The sequence below is a fragment of the Hypomesus nipponensis genome, chromosome 20 (assembly GCF_054491055.1).
Source record: "Hypomesus nipponensis isolate SF chromosome 20, ASM5449105v1, whole genome shotgun sequence".
Classification (NCBI taxonomy): Eukaryota; Metazoa; Chordata; class Actinopteri; order Osmeriformes; family Osmeridae; genus Hypomesus; species Hypomesus nipponensis.
This window is the reverse complement of record NC_140380.1, coordinates 12,079,424-12,097,734: the sequence shown is the minus strand read 5'-3', so window position 1 is coordinate 12,097,734 and position 18,311 is coordinate 12,079,424. Positions and strand designations below refer to the sequence as shown.

The 18,311-nt window shown below is 48.7% G+C and overlaps 1 protein-coding gene across 3 annotated transcripts in view; it reads right to left on the bottom strand.

The window, feature by feature from the left end:
- The window catches only part of igsf9bb (immunoglobulin superfamily, member 9Bb), a 52,437-nt gene extending 36,002 nt beyond the window's left edge, over positions 1 to 16,435 (bottom strand). For all 3 annotated transcript variants that reach the window (XM_084684411.1, XM_084684413.1, XM_084684412.1), the window contains exons 1-2: positions 16,372 to 16,435; positions 2,671 to 2,862 (exon numbers count right to left, since the gene is read on the bottom strand). In XM_084684411.1, the coding sequence (XP_084540537.1) occupies positions 2,671 to 2,862; positions 16,372 to 16,435 (256 nt within the window). The remainder of the gene's footprint in view (positions 1 to 2,670; positions 2,863 to 16,371) is intronic.
- Between the last annotated feature and the right edge of the window lie 1,876 nt (positions 16,436 to 18,311).

Below are 18,311 nucleotides of genomic sequence, written 5' to 3'. Positions count from 1 at the left end.
GGGGTGTTCTCTGTCAGCTGGGATGAGAACAGCCCTGGTTAAAAGGTGGAAGCAGAGCTTTCTGTGGGTGTGTGTGTGTGGGTGTACCCTAAAAGGTGTGTCCTGCCTAAGGCCAGAACTCTTGGTATCACACAGGCTAGCTAGACAACAGATGACACAGATCCAGCTGTTTCTCTGTTCTCCCTCCTCCCTCCTCATCAACTTCTCTCTCTCTCTCTCCTCCCATCCCTTCTTTCTGCTCTCCCTCTCCTGGATCCAGGGCAATAATGTGCATGTAATGTTTCTGTCATTTTGAGAAATGTCAATAACAAACTATCCAATTTTATGGGAAACTGAACGTAAGCTAAAAGTTTTAATGGAAGGACGGGATAGAGAGGATTTATTTTCTTTGAGACACTTTGGTGATGCGAGTTGTTAAATGTCACCTGAGATTTTAGGGGCTGATAAGAGAGCTTCCCAGTTGAGGCGAAGAAACTGGGTCACAGCTTTACCAGCTCCAGAGGAGAGCTTCAGGAGACTACTCTCACGGGGGTGAGAGGGGGCTGGAGAAGGGGGGCTGAGGGATGGGGGGCTGGAGAAGGGGGACGGGGGGCTGGAGAAGGGGGGCTGGGGGACAGCACAGGGACCGAAGGCTGAAGACTCAGGTAGGATGGACACACGGGCTGCTGAGGACAGGGCGTCAGGCCGCTAGACTGGCAGCTAGTCTGGCCGCTAGTCTGGCCGCTAGTCTGGCCGCTAGACTGACCGCTAGACTGGCCGCTAGACTGACCGCTAGACTGGCCGCTAGACTGGCCGCTATACTGGCAGCTAGTCTGGCCGCTGGACTGACCGCTAGTCTGGCCGCTAGACTGACCGCTAGACTGGCCGCTAGTCTGGCCGCTAGTCTGGCCGCTAGACTGACCGCTAGACTGGCCGCTAGACTGACCGCTAGACTGGCCGCTAGACTGGCCGCTATACTGGCAGCTAGTCTGGCCGCTAGTCTGGCCGCTAGTCTGGCCGCTGGACTGACCGCTAGACTGGCCGCTAGACTGACCGCTAGACTGGCTGTGTCCTGTAAACTGTTCAGATCATAAGGAACAAAGACCTCCACTGACAGGCCACTCGCTGTTTCCACAGGAAGTGCGTCTGTGATCCAGACACGGTCGGCTCTGCCTCCACAGCTGCTTAGAAGTCCCACATGCGCCTGCATACGAACAGGAAGCGACCCTGACCCCTGACCCTGATCAAGTTCCTCTGTGTTCTGCTCCAGCTGTGTTGCTGTGGCACTCCGTGGAAGGGGGCGGGTCGTCCAGGCAAGGTCAAACGAACAGAAGGCCAGTTGTGCAGCCAGCGCTGCGCTTTGGAGGAAACAGATACGATCGTGGCTGTCCATCTCACAGAGACCTGGTACATGTCATGTGTAGAGAGTGTTGAGTCAGGGTTGGAGAGCAGAGGATCACCAGACGGCTCCAACTACAAGATGAGAGCTACGATACACCTGCTGTTTCCACAACTAACTACAGCTAGTCCACGCTCAAATCTTCAGATCGGTACAGCAGAATAATAATTACCTATAAACAATGCCCGATACTTTGCTCTGATTACATGTTCTTTTCACGCTCATACAGTGTAAACTAGTAATTCAGTTAACTGGTGTTGTAGAATGGGACAACAAAACGGGAATTAGAAAGAGGTTTAGAACAGTTACTGTCGATACACACAGATAATGTGTATGTGCTGTCGATACACACAGATAATGTGTATGTGCTGTAGATACAAACAGATAATGTGTCTGTGCTGTAACTAAATCCTCATTTAAAGACTGAGATAGAACAGACAAAACTGCTTCATCAGCTCCTGAGGTAGAAATCTCCAGCTCCTCATTCACTACATTCACTGCAAAACCAACTATTAAAATTGCATACCCTGCCCTTGGCAACATCTGATAAACTATCAGACAGTTCTGGTTGGCCTTTGTAAAACTGACATGCTTTTTCATTATAGGAAGTCCTTTCTGTCATCCTTCCTTGTCACGTCTGTCATTTCCCCGCTGTGTTAAAACCACCTCATGTGACGACCTGTGACGTCCAGCATCCCCCTCAGACTGGGCTCACACCAATACCATTCTAGACCATTCTAGTGTATTCTACAGCAGTCAGTCACTGTGTATGGAGGATGTTTCTGGACTCAGAGATGAAGCTGGTCGCCCAGGGAGCTGTGCTGTGTTGCCTTCAACAGCCCCCTCGCCTCTATCTGATGCAGACAGCTGCTAATCTAGTAAGTGGCACCTCAACAAATAGGGATTATAGAAGGCTAATTATACTGTGAACGGCATGCTAACAGCACCATGAAGCTAGTGGAAATTGTGGCCTACTCTTGGGGCTAGATTACATTTCAGATTGTCTGAGACGATGTACAGTAGTCATTTCATACAGGCAGGTGTATAGTAATCATTTCATACAGGCAGGTGTATAGTAGTCATTTCATACAGGCAGGTGTATAGTAGTCATTTCATACAGGCAGGGAGTTTTGATCTTCAGTCAAATGCTCTAACCACTGAACTGCCCAGCCTGCCTGTGCTTCCACAGCCACAGGATCAAGTCAAGAACGTTATTTTGAATATGTTTCACCAAGCGCGGAGAGAAGGAACGATACCCAACTGTATCAAACTGTGGATTTTTTTGTTGTCACCTGCGTATTCTGGGTCGACATGAGGAGGGTAGAAGCGGAAGCTGATGAAGAAGGGGATGGGCACTCCGAAGCGGAACCACTCCACCACGTAGGGCTGTCCGTTCAGAGGCTGGGCCACATCACAGCCCAGCACCACGTTGTCTCCAGCGCGCGACGTCACAAACTGGGGCTGCGCCTGCACACCGTGGGCACCTGGGGCGGACAGGACGGTTACACACAAACACACATATATATATCACACAGCTCATTTGAAAGGGTTAATGTAGCACCAGGAGTGTTGAGTGTGAGTGAAGACAGGAGACATCTGACAGAAGCTAAAGCAGACCCTCTCGCTGTCCTGTCTTCCCAGGCTAGCCTATTTTAGCAGATATTGATCATCTGCTAATTCATGCATGGCTTGCCTTTACAACCGGAAACCCAACGTGCTAGCATTTTACCAGTCAATACTGATGATCCAGTCGCCCCTGCTCACCCGCGGTCTAACAGAGATGTCACTGGGTGTCCCTCAGTGGAGATGACTCACTGCCAGTCACTGTCACTACAAAGGGAATTCATCTGAGCACTCTACATCTGTATTGACGGGGCACGCTTCAATGGATTCATGTCACCAGGGTGCCTTTTGGGATTCTCTGTCCAGTATGGGGATCTCTATAGTAAAGAGACCATCACCACTGGCTTGTATCCTGGTGGTCGAAATACAAAAGATGACATCAGTACACATGACTAGACCTGTATATATCTCAACCATGGTCACTTTACCACCAGTTGGTTACACACATGGCACTCAGCAGTAATGGCTAGCCTACCCACATGGGACAAAATCAACATTTTTGTCCACCGGCCAAATGGCTAGTGAATGTTTACAATTTACCAGACATTCAATAGATTTCCATTGTTTATTTGTTACAGAGTGGCCTGATTTCAGGAATAACCCCACTGGGAGCTTTCAAGTGTGTTGTGAGCCATTGATCCCAAACAGCATGAAAAGCTGTGTTCACCTTGGCTTGGGGTCAAAATTAAATAACTTGATTCAATGAAATACCAGACTTTGCACAAAACACTGGATGATTAGATAATCATCTAATTATGCTTAATTTTCCTAAATCCACAAGTCAGACGAAAGCAAACAAGCTTTACGGCTGAGAACCAAAGAGGAACATTTATTTCCAACGGCACTGTGACATGTACCTGGCCTAACACATACTCCTAGCCTGTCACATACACCTAGCCTAGCGCATACACCTAGCCTATCACATACACCTAGCCTAGTGCATCCACTTAGCCTAGCACATACACCAAGCCTAGCGCATACACCTAGCCTAGCGCATACACCTAGCCTAGCGCATACACCTAGCCTAGCACATACACCTAGCCTAGCACATACACCTAGCCTAGCGCATACACCTAGCCTAGCACATACACCTAGCCTAGCACATACACCTAGCCTAGTGCATACACCTAGCCTAGCACATACACCTAGCCTAGCGCATACACCTAGCCTAGCACATACACCTAGCCTAGTGCATACACCTTGCCTAGTAAATGTAAATAAAAGAAGTAGAAATGATGGCCCCTGTGCTTAGGATGAATACAAACTGCTCATCTGTTGTTGTTGACTTGACAGACTATCAACCAACCAAACATCATGGTAGCTTGAGAACGTAATGAAGCCCTGGCGGGAGGGCAGGACTTGACCTAGATATGTTTCTCCTCCACAACCAGAAGCACAGCCTCTCTAAGCACAGCTTCTCTGAGCACAGCTTCTCTGAGCACAGCTTCTCTGAGCACAGCCTCTCTGAGCACAGCCTCACTGAGCACAGCTTCTCTGAGCACAGCTTCTCTGAGCACAGCTTCTCTGAGCACAGCTTCTCTGCATGGACGTATCTAGCCCTATTCTGGAGCCCCCCCAAAAGTTTCATTAGCCCCCCAAAATGTTTTTTTTTTTCTTTCATATTTTAAATCTAAATGTGTTAATTTCTCTTCCTAAACCCCAAGGACACAATTTAAAAGGATATTTTCTAAAATTTATTCTGGGGGAACATGCCCCAGACCCCCCTAGTTTTGCTGGGTCACAGGAAAAATAGGTTTTATCTAGGGGCTTAGCCCCCCCAAAAGTGGGAACCTAGATTCGCCCCTGCCTCTCTGAGCACAGCCTGTCTGAGCACAGCCTGTCTGAGAACAGCCTCTCTGAGAACAGCCTCTCTGAGAACAGCCTCTGCAGGCATGTTAACAGCTGTGCAACTGCACATGCGTAACTACAGGACCCAGCAGGCGTTGAGGCGTTGAGGCATGGCTGCTGTAAACCACATGATCTGAGGGTCATGTCTTATCAGAAATGTGTATCTTCCAAACACACCCAGTTGTGGTGAGAATGGTAGAATATATATATAGGTTATAATAAAAACCGATGGGTTAAGCTAGTGTTGACCTAGCTGCACGTTGCTCTGCAACAGAGCAGGCCGACTCGAGGAGCAGAGCGTCCATGATTCATATCTGCTCTGTGTGGTCCCTGGCATCTTGGGCTGTATTTACTACACTCCTTACAAAAGAGAAATGCCAGCTTTCTTTATCTATAAACGCTTAAACACCAAACATTGGTGCTTTAGTGTAATAGGAGGAAGTGAGGTCATTGGGAGCTTCCTGTGGCAGCAGGCTGTCCTGGACCTGAAGCAGGGATCATTAATGCTGCGTGTGCTGGATGCTTCACACAACCACAGGTCTAAACACAGAGACCCTTACTATAAAGTCAAGTAGAACAGTGACATCGAACCAGCACACTGCCGCGGGCTGTCTACCTGTGGCTCAGAAGGTGGAACCTTCATAACTGTACTGCCGCGGGCTGTCTACCAGTGGCTCAGAAGGTGGAACCTTCAGAACTGTACTGCTGCGGGCTGTCTACCAGTGGCTCAGAAGGTGGAACCTTCAGAACTGTACTGCCGCAGGCTGTCTACCTGTGGCTCAGAAGGTGGAACCTTCAGAACTGTTTGATGATCAGTAACGGATGCTCACTGTGAGACACATCGTTTACACGATGGTCGTATATTTAATATTTTATAATGAATTCCAATAAACATCACCTAAGAAAATTATTTACAACTTATAGTCAAGGTCTATTTTAGGGGATCATTGAGGAATGAACTCATCAAGGTTTAGGGTTATTACAACCCTGCTGGTGGTCGCTGTATTTCACGGGGAACACAACAGTCCCTGTAACGACAGCGGTCAGAGGTCTGTGGCTCAAGGATACGCCTGCGCTCTGCTAGTCACGCTCTCTGATAGAGCAGTAATAGAGAATATGTCTCCACTCCATGAAGGTCAGGGTGGGGGAGAGAGAGATGCAGGCTGGGGAGAGAGATGCAGGCTGGGGAGAGAGAGAGATGCAGGCTGGGGAGAGAGAGAGACGCAGGCTGGGGAGAGAGAGAGACGCAGGCTGGGAAGAGAGAGAGATGCAGGCTGGGGAGAGAGATGCAGGCTGGGGAGAGAGAGAGATGCAGGCTGGGGAGAGAGAGAGACGCAGGCTGGGGAGAGAGAGAGACGCAGGCTGGGAAGAGAGAGAGATGCAGGCTGGGGAGAGAGATGCAGGCTGGGGAGAGAGAGAGATGCAGGCTGGGGAGGCTGAACAGACTCAGTGACCTGCAGCCTGACTCACTAACCCCTCTCCTCCCCTCTCCATCACCGCCAATCAGCCGTGCAAACCCGGTCGATGTGTCCTGATCGTGTAGTGTGCCAGGCTGACTGACAACTTGCAGATGCTTCCTCAGCGAACCCTCTCCTGCACCAGCCAGGACAGAGGACTTGCTAACCTCACAATTGCACAGACCATTCTCTGAAATTAGATGCTATAACATGATGCTATAACATGATTGGATCTATGGGGATGAAGGACACAGATCTCATATTGTGTGTAGGACCTGCCTGACCGTGTCCAATCCTCTTAGTGTAGCCAGGAGGAAGCTATCACTATCTCTCATCTCTCTCTAACTGGACACAGGGAAGGCTCGCGGCAACTACTCCTCTTTACTAAGGCCCTGGCCGTAGAAGATAGTGATGAGATTACGGAGAGAGGTGGTTGTATTTTTCTAAAATATACATGAAAGTGTATAACGTTGTATGTATGGAAGGTTGTGGTTGAAAGTTGTGTTGCCAAAACAAGATCAATGTAAACATTCCCCTCCTTCTGGAACCCTACCCATAGCAAGCGTCACTTGTGTAACACAGTAACTAACCACTAAACCATAGTGAAGTGTACACTTTCTATTTATTAACTATAGTGCTGTTACTCTAGGTATTGCTATGTAGTGAGTGTACATGGTAGTTAATGTAAAGTGTTGCTCTTGTCTTGTTTGCAACAAAAGGTTGAAATCAAAACAATAAATGTAGCCATGTAAATGTATTATAAGTCATACATTTTCAACAGAACTGAGGTGTTTGGCTACAGTATGTGTAGTGCAATATTTAGCAGATCCCACCTAAAGAGCTGGTAAAGAGGTACCGCTTTTCAATCCAGCGTAGTGGTGTGAATTCTGCTACTGTTAAACAAACACAAAAAGCAACACTGGTCCTCTCATCATACAGTACAGCGCATCTGAAGCATTCTGTTTCCTTTGAGGTAATACATCTCTCTATTTATACCTGACAGTTATTCCCTGCTCCGCTCCTTCTACCTGCCCACCGGGTGACCCCAATACACAGTCTGACGGTGCAGTCTGCACAGGGTAAAACACCTTCCTCTGGAAACACCAAATGCTCTTTTTGAGCAGTGGAATATCCACAAAATATGTATTCTCTCTATCCTCTCCCTCTCTGCTCTCTCAACATCATGATCTGCATACACTCTATCCCTCTCTGCTCTCTCAACATCACGATCTGCATACACTCTATCCCTCTCTGCTCTATCCCTCTCTGCTCTCTCAACATCACGATCTGCATACACTCTATCCCTCTCTGCTCTCTCAACATCATGATCTGCATACACTCTATCCCTCTCTGCTCTCTCAACATCATGATCTGCATACACTCTATCCCTCTCTGCTCTCTCAACATCATGATCTGCATACACTCTATCCCTCTCTGCTCTCTCAACATCATGATCTGCATACACTCTATCCCTCTCTGCTCTATCCCTCTCTGCTCTCTCAACATCATGATCTGCATACACTCTATCCCTCTCTGCTCTCTCAACATCATGATCTGCATACACTCTATCCCTCTCTGCTCTCTCAACATCATGATCTGCATACACTCTATCCCTCTCTGCTCTCTCAACATCACGATCTGCATACACTCTATCCCTCTCTGCTGTCTCAACATCATGATCTGCATACACTCTATCCCTCTCTGCTCTCTGTCCCCCTCTCCAGACTACTGGTCCCCCAGCTAACTCAGAGCCCTGTGAGGTCTGTCCTGGTTGGTGCACAGGGACATCTCCCGTGTGACGGACAGACTGGCTCACATGTCCACCAGCCGAGCCACTCTGCAGCACGGAGAGAGTGTCCAGAGAGATGCACTGCTATCAGTGCTGCCAGAGCATGCAGATTTAAGTAAGGAGTCCAAGTTGTATGATTTGGTTTAGCAAAGAACCAGCATCTACTTCTGTAACCTTAGTTTAACCTTTGGCCGATAAGTGGAGATATATACCTATGCCGGTCAAGATAAGTGAGAGGGAGGAGAGAGGGGATGAGAGAAGAGAGAAGAGCAGAGGACAGAAAGAATGAAAAGGAAGGGGGGAGGAGGCAGGGGAAGAGAGGGGAGAGGGGAGGATGGAGGCAGGGGAGGAGAGAGGAGAGAAGAGAGGCAGGGGAAGAGAGGAGAGAAGAGAGGAGAGAGGGGAGGATGGAGGCAGAGGAGGAGAGAGGGGAGGATAGAGGCAGGGAGGAGAGAGGGGAGAGGGGAGGATGGAGGCAGGGGAAGAGAGAGGAGAGAAGAGAGGAGAGAGGGGAGGATGGAGGCAGGGGAGGAGAGAGGGGAGGATAGAGGCAGGGGAGGAGAGAGGGGAGAGGGGAGGATGGAGGCAGGGGAAGAGAGAGGAGAGAAGAGAGGAGAGAGGGGAGGATGGAGGCAGGGGAGGAGAGAGGGGAGGATAGAGGCAGGGGAGGAGAGAGGGGAGAGGGGAGGATGGAGGCAGGGGAAGAGAGGAGAGAGAAGAGAGGAGAGAGGGGAGGATGGAGGCAGGGGAGGAGAGAGGGGAGGATAGAGGCAGGGGAGGAGAGAGGGGAGAGGGGAGGATGGAGGCAGGGGAGGAGAGAGGGGAGGATAGAGGCAGGGGAGGAGAGAGGGGAGGATAGAGGCAGGGGAGGAGAGGGGAGGATGGAGGCAGGAGAGGAGAGGGGAGGATGGAGGCAGGAGAGGAGAGAGGGGAGGGGAGGATTGAGGCAGGGCTTGAAATGAATGGCATAAATAAACTTTTTTTCACTTTTTTTTCTCAACCTTTAAGAAAACTGTGCTGTCTGTAAAACCAGCTGAAAAATACCTTCACGTGTAGAAAATAATTGATCTCAAGGCCTGCTAGAGGGTTCTGGGGATGTGAATCAATCTCCAAAATCATGTGTCAAACAGCATCATGGCACCATGTCAGTAGGACTGGGGAGGCCCGGAGGTGGGAGACAGAGTGAGCTAAACTGCCACACAGTCAACAGCAGTACAGGACTTTACTGCTGGAGGTCTCACAGCAGACTTGGGCAGGTGCTGTCAGTTCTTTCTGATGTGTGCTAACAAGGTCAGCTGTGGAGCTGTGGCACTCCCAAAATGCCAAATCACCCTCGACAACCATTGATATTCTGGGCAGCGTAGCGCCTGTTCTGTATTCCCCTCTACAGCTGGGGGGGGGGACGGGGACTTTAAGGTGACTAACAACCTTTGAGTGAAGATCCAGCACCAGACTACACTAACCTCACACACAGGGTACACACACACACACACACACACACACACACACACACACACACTGAGGGTACACACCTGGAGACACATACACAGGGTACACACCTGGAGACACACTTTGAGAGGGTACACAGGAAGTTGCAAGGTGAGGAAGTCCTTTTCCTGCTGAGCCTTGGCTGATAGCCCTACCAGAGGACGCTGAGGTACACACACGGAGCAAGAACACGACTGCCTCTAGCACTGCCTCTAGCACTGCCTCTCACACTGCCTCTCACACTGACTCTAACACTGCCTCTCACACTGCCTCTAACACAGCCTCTAACACTGCCTCTCACACTGCCTCTCACACTGCCTCTCACACTGCCTCTAGAACTGCCTCTAGCACTGCCTCTAGCACTGCCTCTAGCACTGCCTCTCACACTGCCTCCAGCACTGCCATCTGCATTGAGACCCAAAACCACTCTCAGGTTTGTTTCCACATCATTACAGCAAAATGAACAGTGTTCTGTCTTTCAGATGAACACGTTGTGGTCCAAATGAGACAGCAGGAATGAACATGCAGTGGGAGAACTTCTGTGTTTTAACACACAGACCTTCCCACCACTCTAAAGCTGTATGGAGCAGCCTAATGCCAGTGTTCCACCACTCTAAAGCTGTATGGAGCAGCCTAATGCCAGTGTTCCACCACTCTAAAGCTGTATGGAGCAGCCTAATGCCAGTGTTCCACCACTCTAAAGCTGTATGGAGCAGCCTAATGCCAGTGTTCCACCACTCTAAAGCTGTATGGAGCAGCCTAATGCCAGTGTTCCACCAGACTGATGTCTGCGTATGGGCCATCTTCACAGACAGCAGGTGTTGGGCATCATTGTCTCCAGCTAAGAGACACCCTGGGTAGCAGTTTAACTGCTGGCTCCATTCAACATGGAGGATGGAGTCATCAGAACAGGGACACACTAGTGGCTGATGTCTGACAGTGGTCAGAACACCACACACATTACTGGTGCTTAATGGAACTGTACTTGGGATAAACAAAGTTCTTTGGATTGATCTCCAACTGAATGTTGCTGTTTTTTTAAATGATCTTACAGCTTTGGATCCATAATTCACAGAAAAAGGAGATGGACACAAGGTCATCTTCTCCTGTTTTACAGTCAAAAACAGAACTGCACATTCAGCAGGAGCACCACGTGATCCTAAACTGGTCTGATCTCTGCTCCATGATCTGCCCACGCCTCCTCTTACGCCTCCTCTTCTTATTCAGATGACCTCGAGGCATGTGAGAAACACAAAACTTGGATTACCCTTACAGTATGAGCTATTACACTGTACCATTCAGAGAAGAAAACACACACACACACACACGTCTGCTAGTAGCAGCCAAGCAGTCTGAGGGTGAGAGTGAGCAAGCTGTAGGAAGTGCAGCTCAGCACAGACAGGAAGCTGCTCTTTGAAGTGCTGAGAGCAGGGAAATGGAATCTGGGCCATGTTGGGAGATGAGATGCTGTTTCCTTGTTCAACATCTTCCAGAGAGGAGCTGAAAAACCAGCTCATGTAATGAAGAGGGAGACAACCGCTCCGCACTGATATTCAGTCCTCTGAGATATTAGACTGAATTAAGTTTTAGAATGTTTTTTGTAAAACAAATCTCAAGAATGATTCAGTCACAATGGAATGGATCTAACCCTTCATGCAGAACATCACCATACTCACACACAAACAATCTTAGAAACCAGATAATATACACAGAATTATTGTACTTTATACAGCACTAAACTTGGCATTTAGATGAATCCAAAGTACATTACACATGTTCACACAGGCTTTCACCAGCCACCAGAGCTGCAGAGAGAAAGAGTTTCGTCAACTGACTGTCTAAGCAAGGTTTTAGCTAGCATGACATGATCTCTCAGTACTTTAAACTAACAACATTAAATGTACTAGATGGTAGAAAATGAGCTTAAATGGTAGTAGCAAAAAACTATTTTGCTACTACCAGTCAGTGATAAGATTTTAAAAAGATTAAACATGGTACAAATTTAACTTATTACCTTCGAACAGTGTTGTCATAAAGCAGGCGGCTGTTTTTCTGCGGCCATATTAGAAAAAACTGTCTAAATAAAATCAATGGAGTTTAGAGTTAGAATTGGCCTCGACAGTGATATGTATTTCCGGGGGGAAATAGGTCAGGTCTAGAACTTCTGATGACCAGAACAGTTTACCCGTAGTTATTGCTCTTTTAACCCTACACTCAGATTGTGAGGCTTCTCGCTTTATTTATCGACCGATAACAGGTCGCCCTCACAGAGATCTCTCCCGTTTCCAGATGTTTGTAAGAAACTTGAGAAAGACATGTTATATAGGGAACAAATATGACAGACCAATTGTTTATATGTTAACATGAACGATTAACAAGCAAGCATCAAGTACATTATAAAGTAGCAAAAATTGTTAGCTAGCTAGCCTAGCTAGCCTACGTTACTGCTCAAATCCGGCGTTAGATAGCTAGCTCGTGATAGCTACTAGCTCATTTTACCATGTCAGTTAAATAAACCTTACCTTCGTAATTGTCGATGTAGTTTGAACCAATTTCAACACCTTTTCCCTCTTGCTTGAAGGTCAGCAACATAGAATCGTAGGTAGCCTACATCATTGATTGTCATTTTGGAAAGATAACCCGAACTCCTTGTAATTTGTGTGTGAGAACGACGGTAACTACTCGCTACCGGAAGTTGTAGACTTGGCTTGTGCAATATGTGGAAGTGATGCGTGCATAGTGGATTGAATTTGGCGTATTCAAGTTAACGCGACAGCATTTAATAAAAAATGTTTAAGAATTTTAATAATCCTTTACCAACAGTATATAAATATGTTGATATTTATTAATTTTTCATACTTTAGTTTTCATTGGTTTGGTGGCCCACCTGTATTACCCTCGTAGACCACTAGTGGGCCTGACTCTTACCCTCCAACCCCAGCACCGTGCATGAACTATCCAGTGTGGCATAGCTGGGGTGGGAGGCTGGTGGAGGAGGTGGAGGGGAAAGCTGGAGGAGGAGGTGGAGGGGTGGGCTGGAGGAGGAGGTGGAGGGGAGGGCTGGAGGAGGAGGTGGAGGGGAGGGCTGGAGGAGGAGGTGGGGGTGGGGGATTCCTGTCATAGTTACAGACATGCGTCTCCCTTGGGAGTCGGAGGGGCGGATGCAACAAGTTGATGTGGGCGGGATCAGACGGTTGCTGGGCCCCCGCCCCCCCAAGGACTCCATAAACACAGCTCATCACGCCCACTTGCACCGCCATCCCATAACGCCCAACAACCAAAAAGATGGGGGGGGGCGGTGGATTTGCATCAAAGGACTGAGGAAAGAAAAAAAGGATGAATAAGGGAGAGAGAGAGAGAGAGAGAGAGAGAGAGAGAGAGAGAGAGACAGGGAGAGAGAGAGAGAGAGAGAGAGAGAGAGAGAGAGAGAGAGAGAGAGAGAGAGAGAGAGAGAGAGAGAGAGGAGAGAGAGAGAGAGAGAGAGAGAGAGATGAAGAGAGATGAAGAGAGAGGTAGAGAAGAAAGAGAGGGAGATAAAGGAGATGAAGAGAGAGTTGGCCTGTATCCAGGGTGACTGCTGTGGTGCCTGCATGCTGACAGTGTGAGACAGGGAGCAGCTTCTCCTAGGGGCTGCTCTCTACTGGGACACATGGACCCTGCTCTGCTCTGCTCTGCTCGACCACACGGCTGCTCTGTGATGCTGCAGGGACAGAGAACGTATGATGGGCCAGCGAGGTGACAGTCACATCTCGGCCAGACAGCCAGGGGCCAGAGACACCAGCAACACACCCTGACCCCCCTATCCCTAACACACACACACACACCCTGACCCCCCCTCCCTAACACACCCTGACCCCCCCTCCCTAACACACCCTGACCCCCCCCTCCCTAACACACCCTGACCCCCCCTCCCTAACACACCCTGACCCCCCCTCCCTAACACACCCTGACCCCCCCTCCCTAACACACCCTGACCCCCCTATCCCTAACACACCCTGACCCCCCCTCCCTAACACACCCTGACCCCCCCCTCCCTAACACACCCTGACCCCCCCCTCCCTAACACACCCTGACCCCCCCCTCCCTAACACACCCTGACCCCCCCTCCCTAACACACCCTGACCCCCCCCTCCCTAACACACCCTGACCCCCCTCCCTAACACACCCTGACCCCCCCTATCCCTAACACACCCTGACCCCCCCTCCCTAACACACCCTGACCCCCCCCTCCCTAACACACCCTGACCCCCCCTATCCCTAACACACCCTGACCCCCCCTCCCTAACACACCCTGACCCCCCCCTCCCTAACACACCCTGACCCCCCCCTCCCTAACACACCCTGACCCCCCCCTCCCTAACACACCCTGACCCCCCCCTCCCTAACACACCCTGACCCCCCCTCCCTAACACACCCTGACCCCCCCCTCCCTAACACACCCTGACCCCCCCTCCCTAACACACCCTGACCACCCCCTCCCTAACACACCCTGACCCCCCCTCCCTAACACACCCTGACCCCCCCCTCCCTAACACACCCTGACCCCCCCTCCCTAACACACCCTGACCCCCCCTCCCTAACACACCCTGACCCCCCCCTCCCTAACACACCCTGACCCCCCCTCCCTAACACACCCTGACCCCCCCTCCCTAACACACCCTGACCCCCCCTCCCTAACACACCCTGACCCCCCCTCCCTAACACACCCTGACCCCCCCTCCCTAACACACCCTGACCCCCCCCTCCCTAACACACCCTGACCCCCCCTCCCTAACACACCCTGACCCCCCCTCCCTAACACACACCCTGACCCCCCCTCCCTAACACACCCTGACCCCCCCTCCCTAACACACACACACATTTACTCCACTGTCGATTTTAGCTGACTGTGCAAACTATTTGTCACAGAAACTACAATCACACACACAGGTCAACTCTTATGCCATGCAGAATCACCAGCATTTACATTTTACGCCGGACAGTTTAATGGCATGAAAAAGTCTGATCTCCTGTCTGTGGGCATGTATACTTTTAACACAGCACCGAGCTAACATCTCAGCCTACAGCTCATTCAGAAATCTAAAAGAACAACCTGTTTCTAAACGGCCAATCTGGTTCTAAACAGCCAATCTGGTTCTAAACAGCCAATCTGGTTCTAAACAGCCAATCTGGTTCTAAATAGCCAACCTGGTTGTAAAAGGCAGCCTGCTTCTCCACACTCCGCTAACACAGAGCAGTCTGCTGGAAGTTCAGACAACTTCACCTCCATCCAGCTCACCATCTCTGGAGGAGGCACAGACACCTGGAGGAGCCTTCACCACAGACACCTGGAGGAGCCTTCACCACAGACACCTGGAGGAGCCAGCACCACAGACACCTGGAGGAGCCTTCACCACAGACACCTGGAGGAGCCAGCACCACAGACACCTGGAGGAGCCAGCACCACAGACACCTGGAGGAGCCAGCACCACAGACACCTGGAGGAGCCAGCACCACAGACACCTGGAGGAGCCTTCACCACAGACACCTGGAGGAGCCTTCACCACAGACACCTGGAGGAGCCTTCACCACAGACACCAGACTCTCAGAGGTTGAAACTAAAACTGCTTCCAGCAGGAACAGAGTTCTTCAGGACTCTGCAGGAACTGTCCTCCACAGAGTCCTGTCCTCCACAGAGTCCTGTCCTCCACAGAGTCCTGTCCTCCACAGAGTCCTGTCCTCCACTGAGTCCTGTCCTCCACAGAGTCCTGTCCTCCACAGAGTCCTGTCCTCCACAGAGTCCTGTCCTCCACAGAGTCCTGTCCTCCACAGAGACCTGTCCTCCACAGAGACCTGTCCTCCACAGAGTCCTGTCCTCCACAGAGACCTGTCCTCCACAGAGACCTGTCGTCTACAGTTCTCAGAGCTGCTGGCTGTCAGAGCAGCAGACTTCAGGCGCTGCCTCTCAGTGAGGGGCACGATCACACACCATCACTGGATGAACATGGAGGTTACAACCCAGGATGATGCTTCTGCATGGATGACTACTGGACAATTATACTGACAGTAGAATAACAGCATTCCTTACTTATAATTTCCTGATACAAATTCAACTATAATGATAGAATGACTGTACATTAATGGGCTTATACGTGTACATCAAAAAGAATAAGATACGTTAATGAACGCTATTTAAATCGTTCACATTTTCCTATTGATTGCTGCAATTCTCCACTTCCACCTCAAAGCACTCCACCTAGTGGACAAAGGAGGGGCTGCGGGGCTAATTAAGTCCACAGGTTCAGGTAATAATCGATATTTTTCAATATTGTTCTTTTTACAAACATTGACAAGATACATCTATACAACAATGTTTTTTTTTTGCATGTGATCTAAGTAAAGTACAATGCATATTTAGAGTCAACCTACAACCAGTCTGCCTGGAAATGAACACTTTACAGTTTGCATGGAGGAACGTGTCATGTCTGTTCGAATTAGAAACCGTTTCATTTCACCTGGACTCAAATAGCTTATCATCTAACTATCACGTTGAAAGACGTTAATAACAAAAACATGTAATTCCACCTTAAACATTAGCTCTGTCGGCGTGTAATGTTACAGATGCTGGAGAAGATATTATCGGTGACATCCCAAATATTTAAGTTTGTGGTCCAACAGTCTACAGGTGCTCAAACTGTTCATAATAAAATAGTTATTAAATAAAGTCTTCAAGTAAAACAAGCCAAAAAGTGTGTAGCTACATTTGGTCATAAAACTTGAACACAGCCAAATATTGCACTTCAACTCACCTTGAGCTGCCGTTCCTCGGGTGCTGAATACACTTGCTATCAAAGTGGCCACATACCAAATCATAGTACTATTGCCAACCAGAAATAAACCTCATCATATCTCAAAGTGCCCGTTTCAATAAACCTGTCATTGCCGAACTCCCAGGACGAGAACGCTGCTGGTATCCTCTTTTTCATGCCCCGTACACTTTTCTCCGGCTCTTCCCTTCTTTCTTTCCCTCCCCTTCTCTCCTCTCGCCGCCTCTCTCGCTGAGACAGAGCGCTTGCACCTCTGAACTGAAAAACGGCAGCGCTAGATAGCACGCGAAACCAAGCCTGACAATTTAGCTGCTGGGTCCGCCTCCGCACTCCTTTCATTGGCGAATGTGGGTGGATTTGGGGCGTGGATTGGTTTGATTCCCGTCGCTCTGATGAAAGTACCGCTCGAGCCCGGTTTCAAGGTGAGTTGGAGCGCAGATTGCACGGAGCCGCAGTATCATGCGCATTAACCAAAAGACAAGCTGTAGTCTTCTACGATTCACCTCTACTGAAGAAGCGCTCAAAATCAACGGTTAGGATCCTAAAAAATGTACTAAACCGTATCCTGAATGTCACGATACATTGCCTTGATACATTAAATCCTTAACTACATGAATAGATCAAAACCGGACTCAAGATCGGAGCCTACAATACCTACTATAGTGTTATCAATAACAATAACTGTTGATAAATTAGAATAATAAATCATGTTCTGTCAGGAATTACTATGTTTTCTATAATTACTGTTTCGGTGGCAGTTAGCCTACAATAGTGCTTTCAGCCAATTAATTAAACACTACCTTATGCGTCAGACCTCAGGCTAATGAATCTCATGGTCACGATACATTGATGATTAATTTAGGGTTAGAAACACGTTGTTTTTTCTGAGCCAATCTACGTTTATACCCACTTGGAAAGTTTTTTTTTCTTCCATGCAACAAATTTGTCATGGACACTTCGGTTTGAGAACTGCATCAGGAGAATAGGTTTTTAGAATTCTACAGAAAATGTTGGCGTAGCCTACTAAAAGCAGAATACGTCATGTCTATACCTGGGGTAGGCATGTAGGCAGCTCAAGACACATCGTGCCACCTGGGTATTAACCATTCCCTTCCAACGGGAACGCCGTGACATGACATTGCAGGAAATTACATTTAGTTCTAATTGAAACGGTAAGTTATTTAACTGCAATACTAGTTATGCTTTTTTTTTTTTTTTTTAAGCTAAACATGGCATTTTTTCATTTTTTCTCTATATTTGTGTGGCGGATATGGTACAATAGGCTCTACAACCACTTCAGCGTGTTTTTAATGGAAGCGTTGGTGGTTTGCCAGCGCTTCCAGCCCCGCAGTCTGCCAGGCACTCCTCGGATGTGTTCTAGTAAGAAGCTCTCAGGTTGACCGTCGACTTCCCGAGGGCGGCTTCCATGTAGTGAGCCGGAGTTCTCTGGCATCAAAGTGCACTTTGCCAATAAAGTTTAATGCATGACAATATAATACATTTTATTACACTATTAAACTGCAGCCCGTTTTAATCTAAGTAACAAAACCAAATATTTACACAATCAATGTTAACATGCCATGATCCGAGATTTACGCAAGCATGCCATTAACCTGATTGATGCTGAGACAAACTCAACACTACGTGGGTCTGAAACCTTATAAGGTTGACTCATCGTGCTTGACTAATGATGTTAACGTAGTCCAAGCTTCAGATTTTAAAATGTCCTCTGCTTTAGTTTGAGTCCCACAGTTAATACAGCTGGGAGTCCTCTTTATCTATCTTATTATTATTATTATCATTATTATTATGATCTTCTTACAGGATCATAGGGGGGAGAGGGGGGAGAGAGGTGGAGGGGAGCAGCTTGGCCGCCCCCCACGACCTCCCAGGGGGTCACGCTCAGAGGAGGAGTGTTAGAA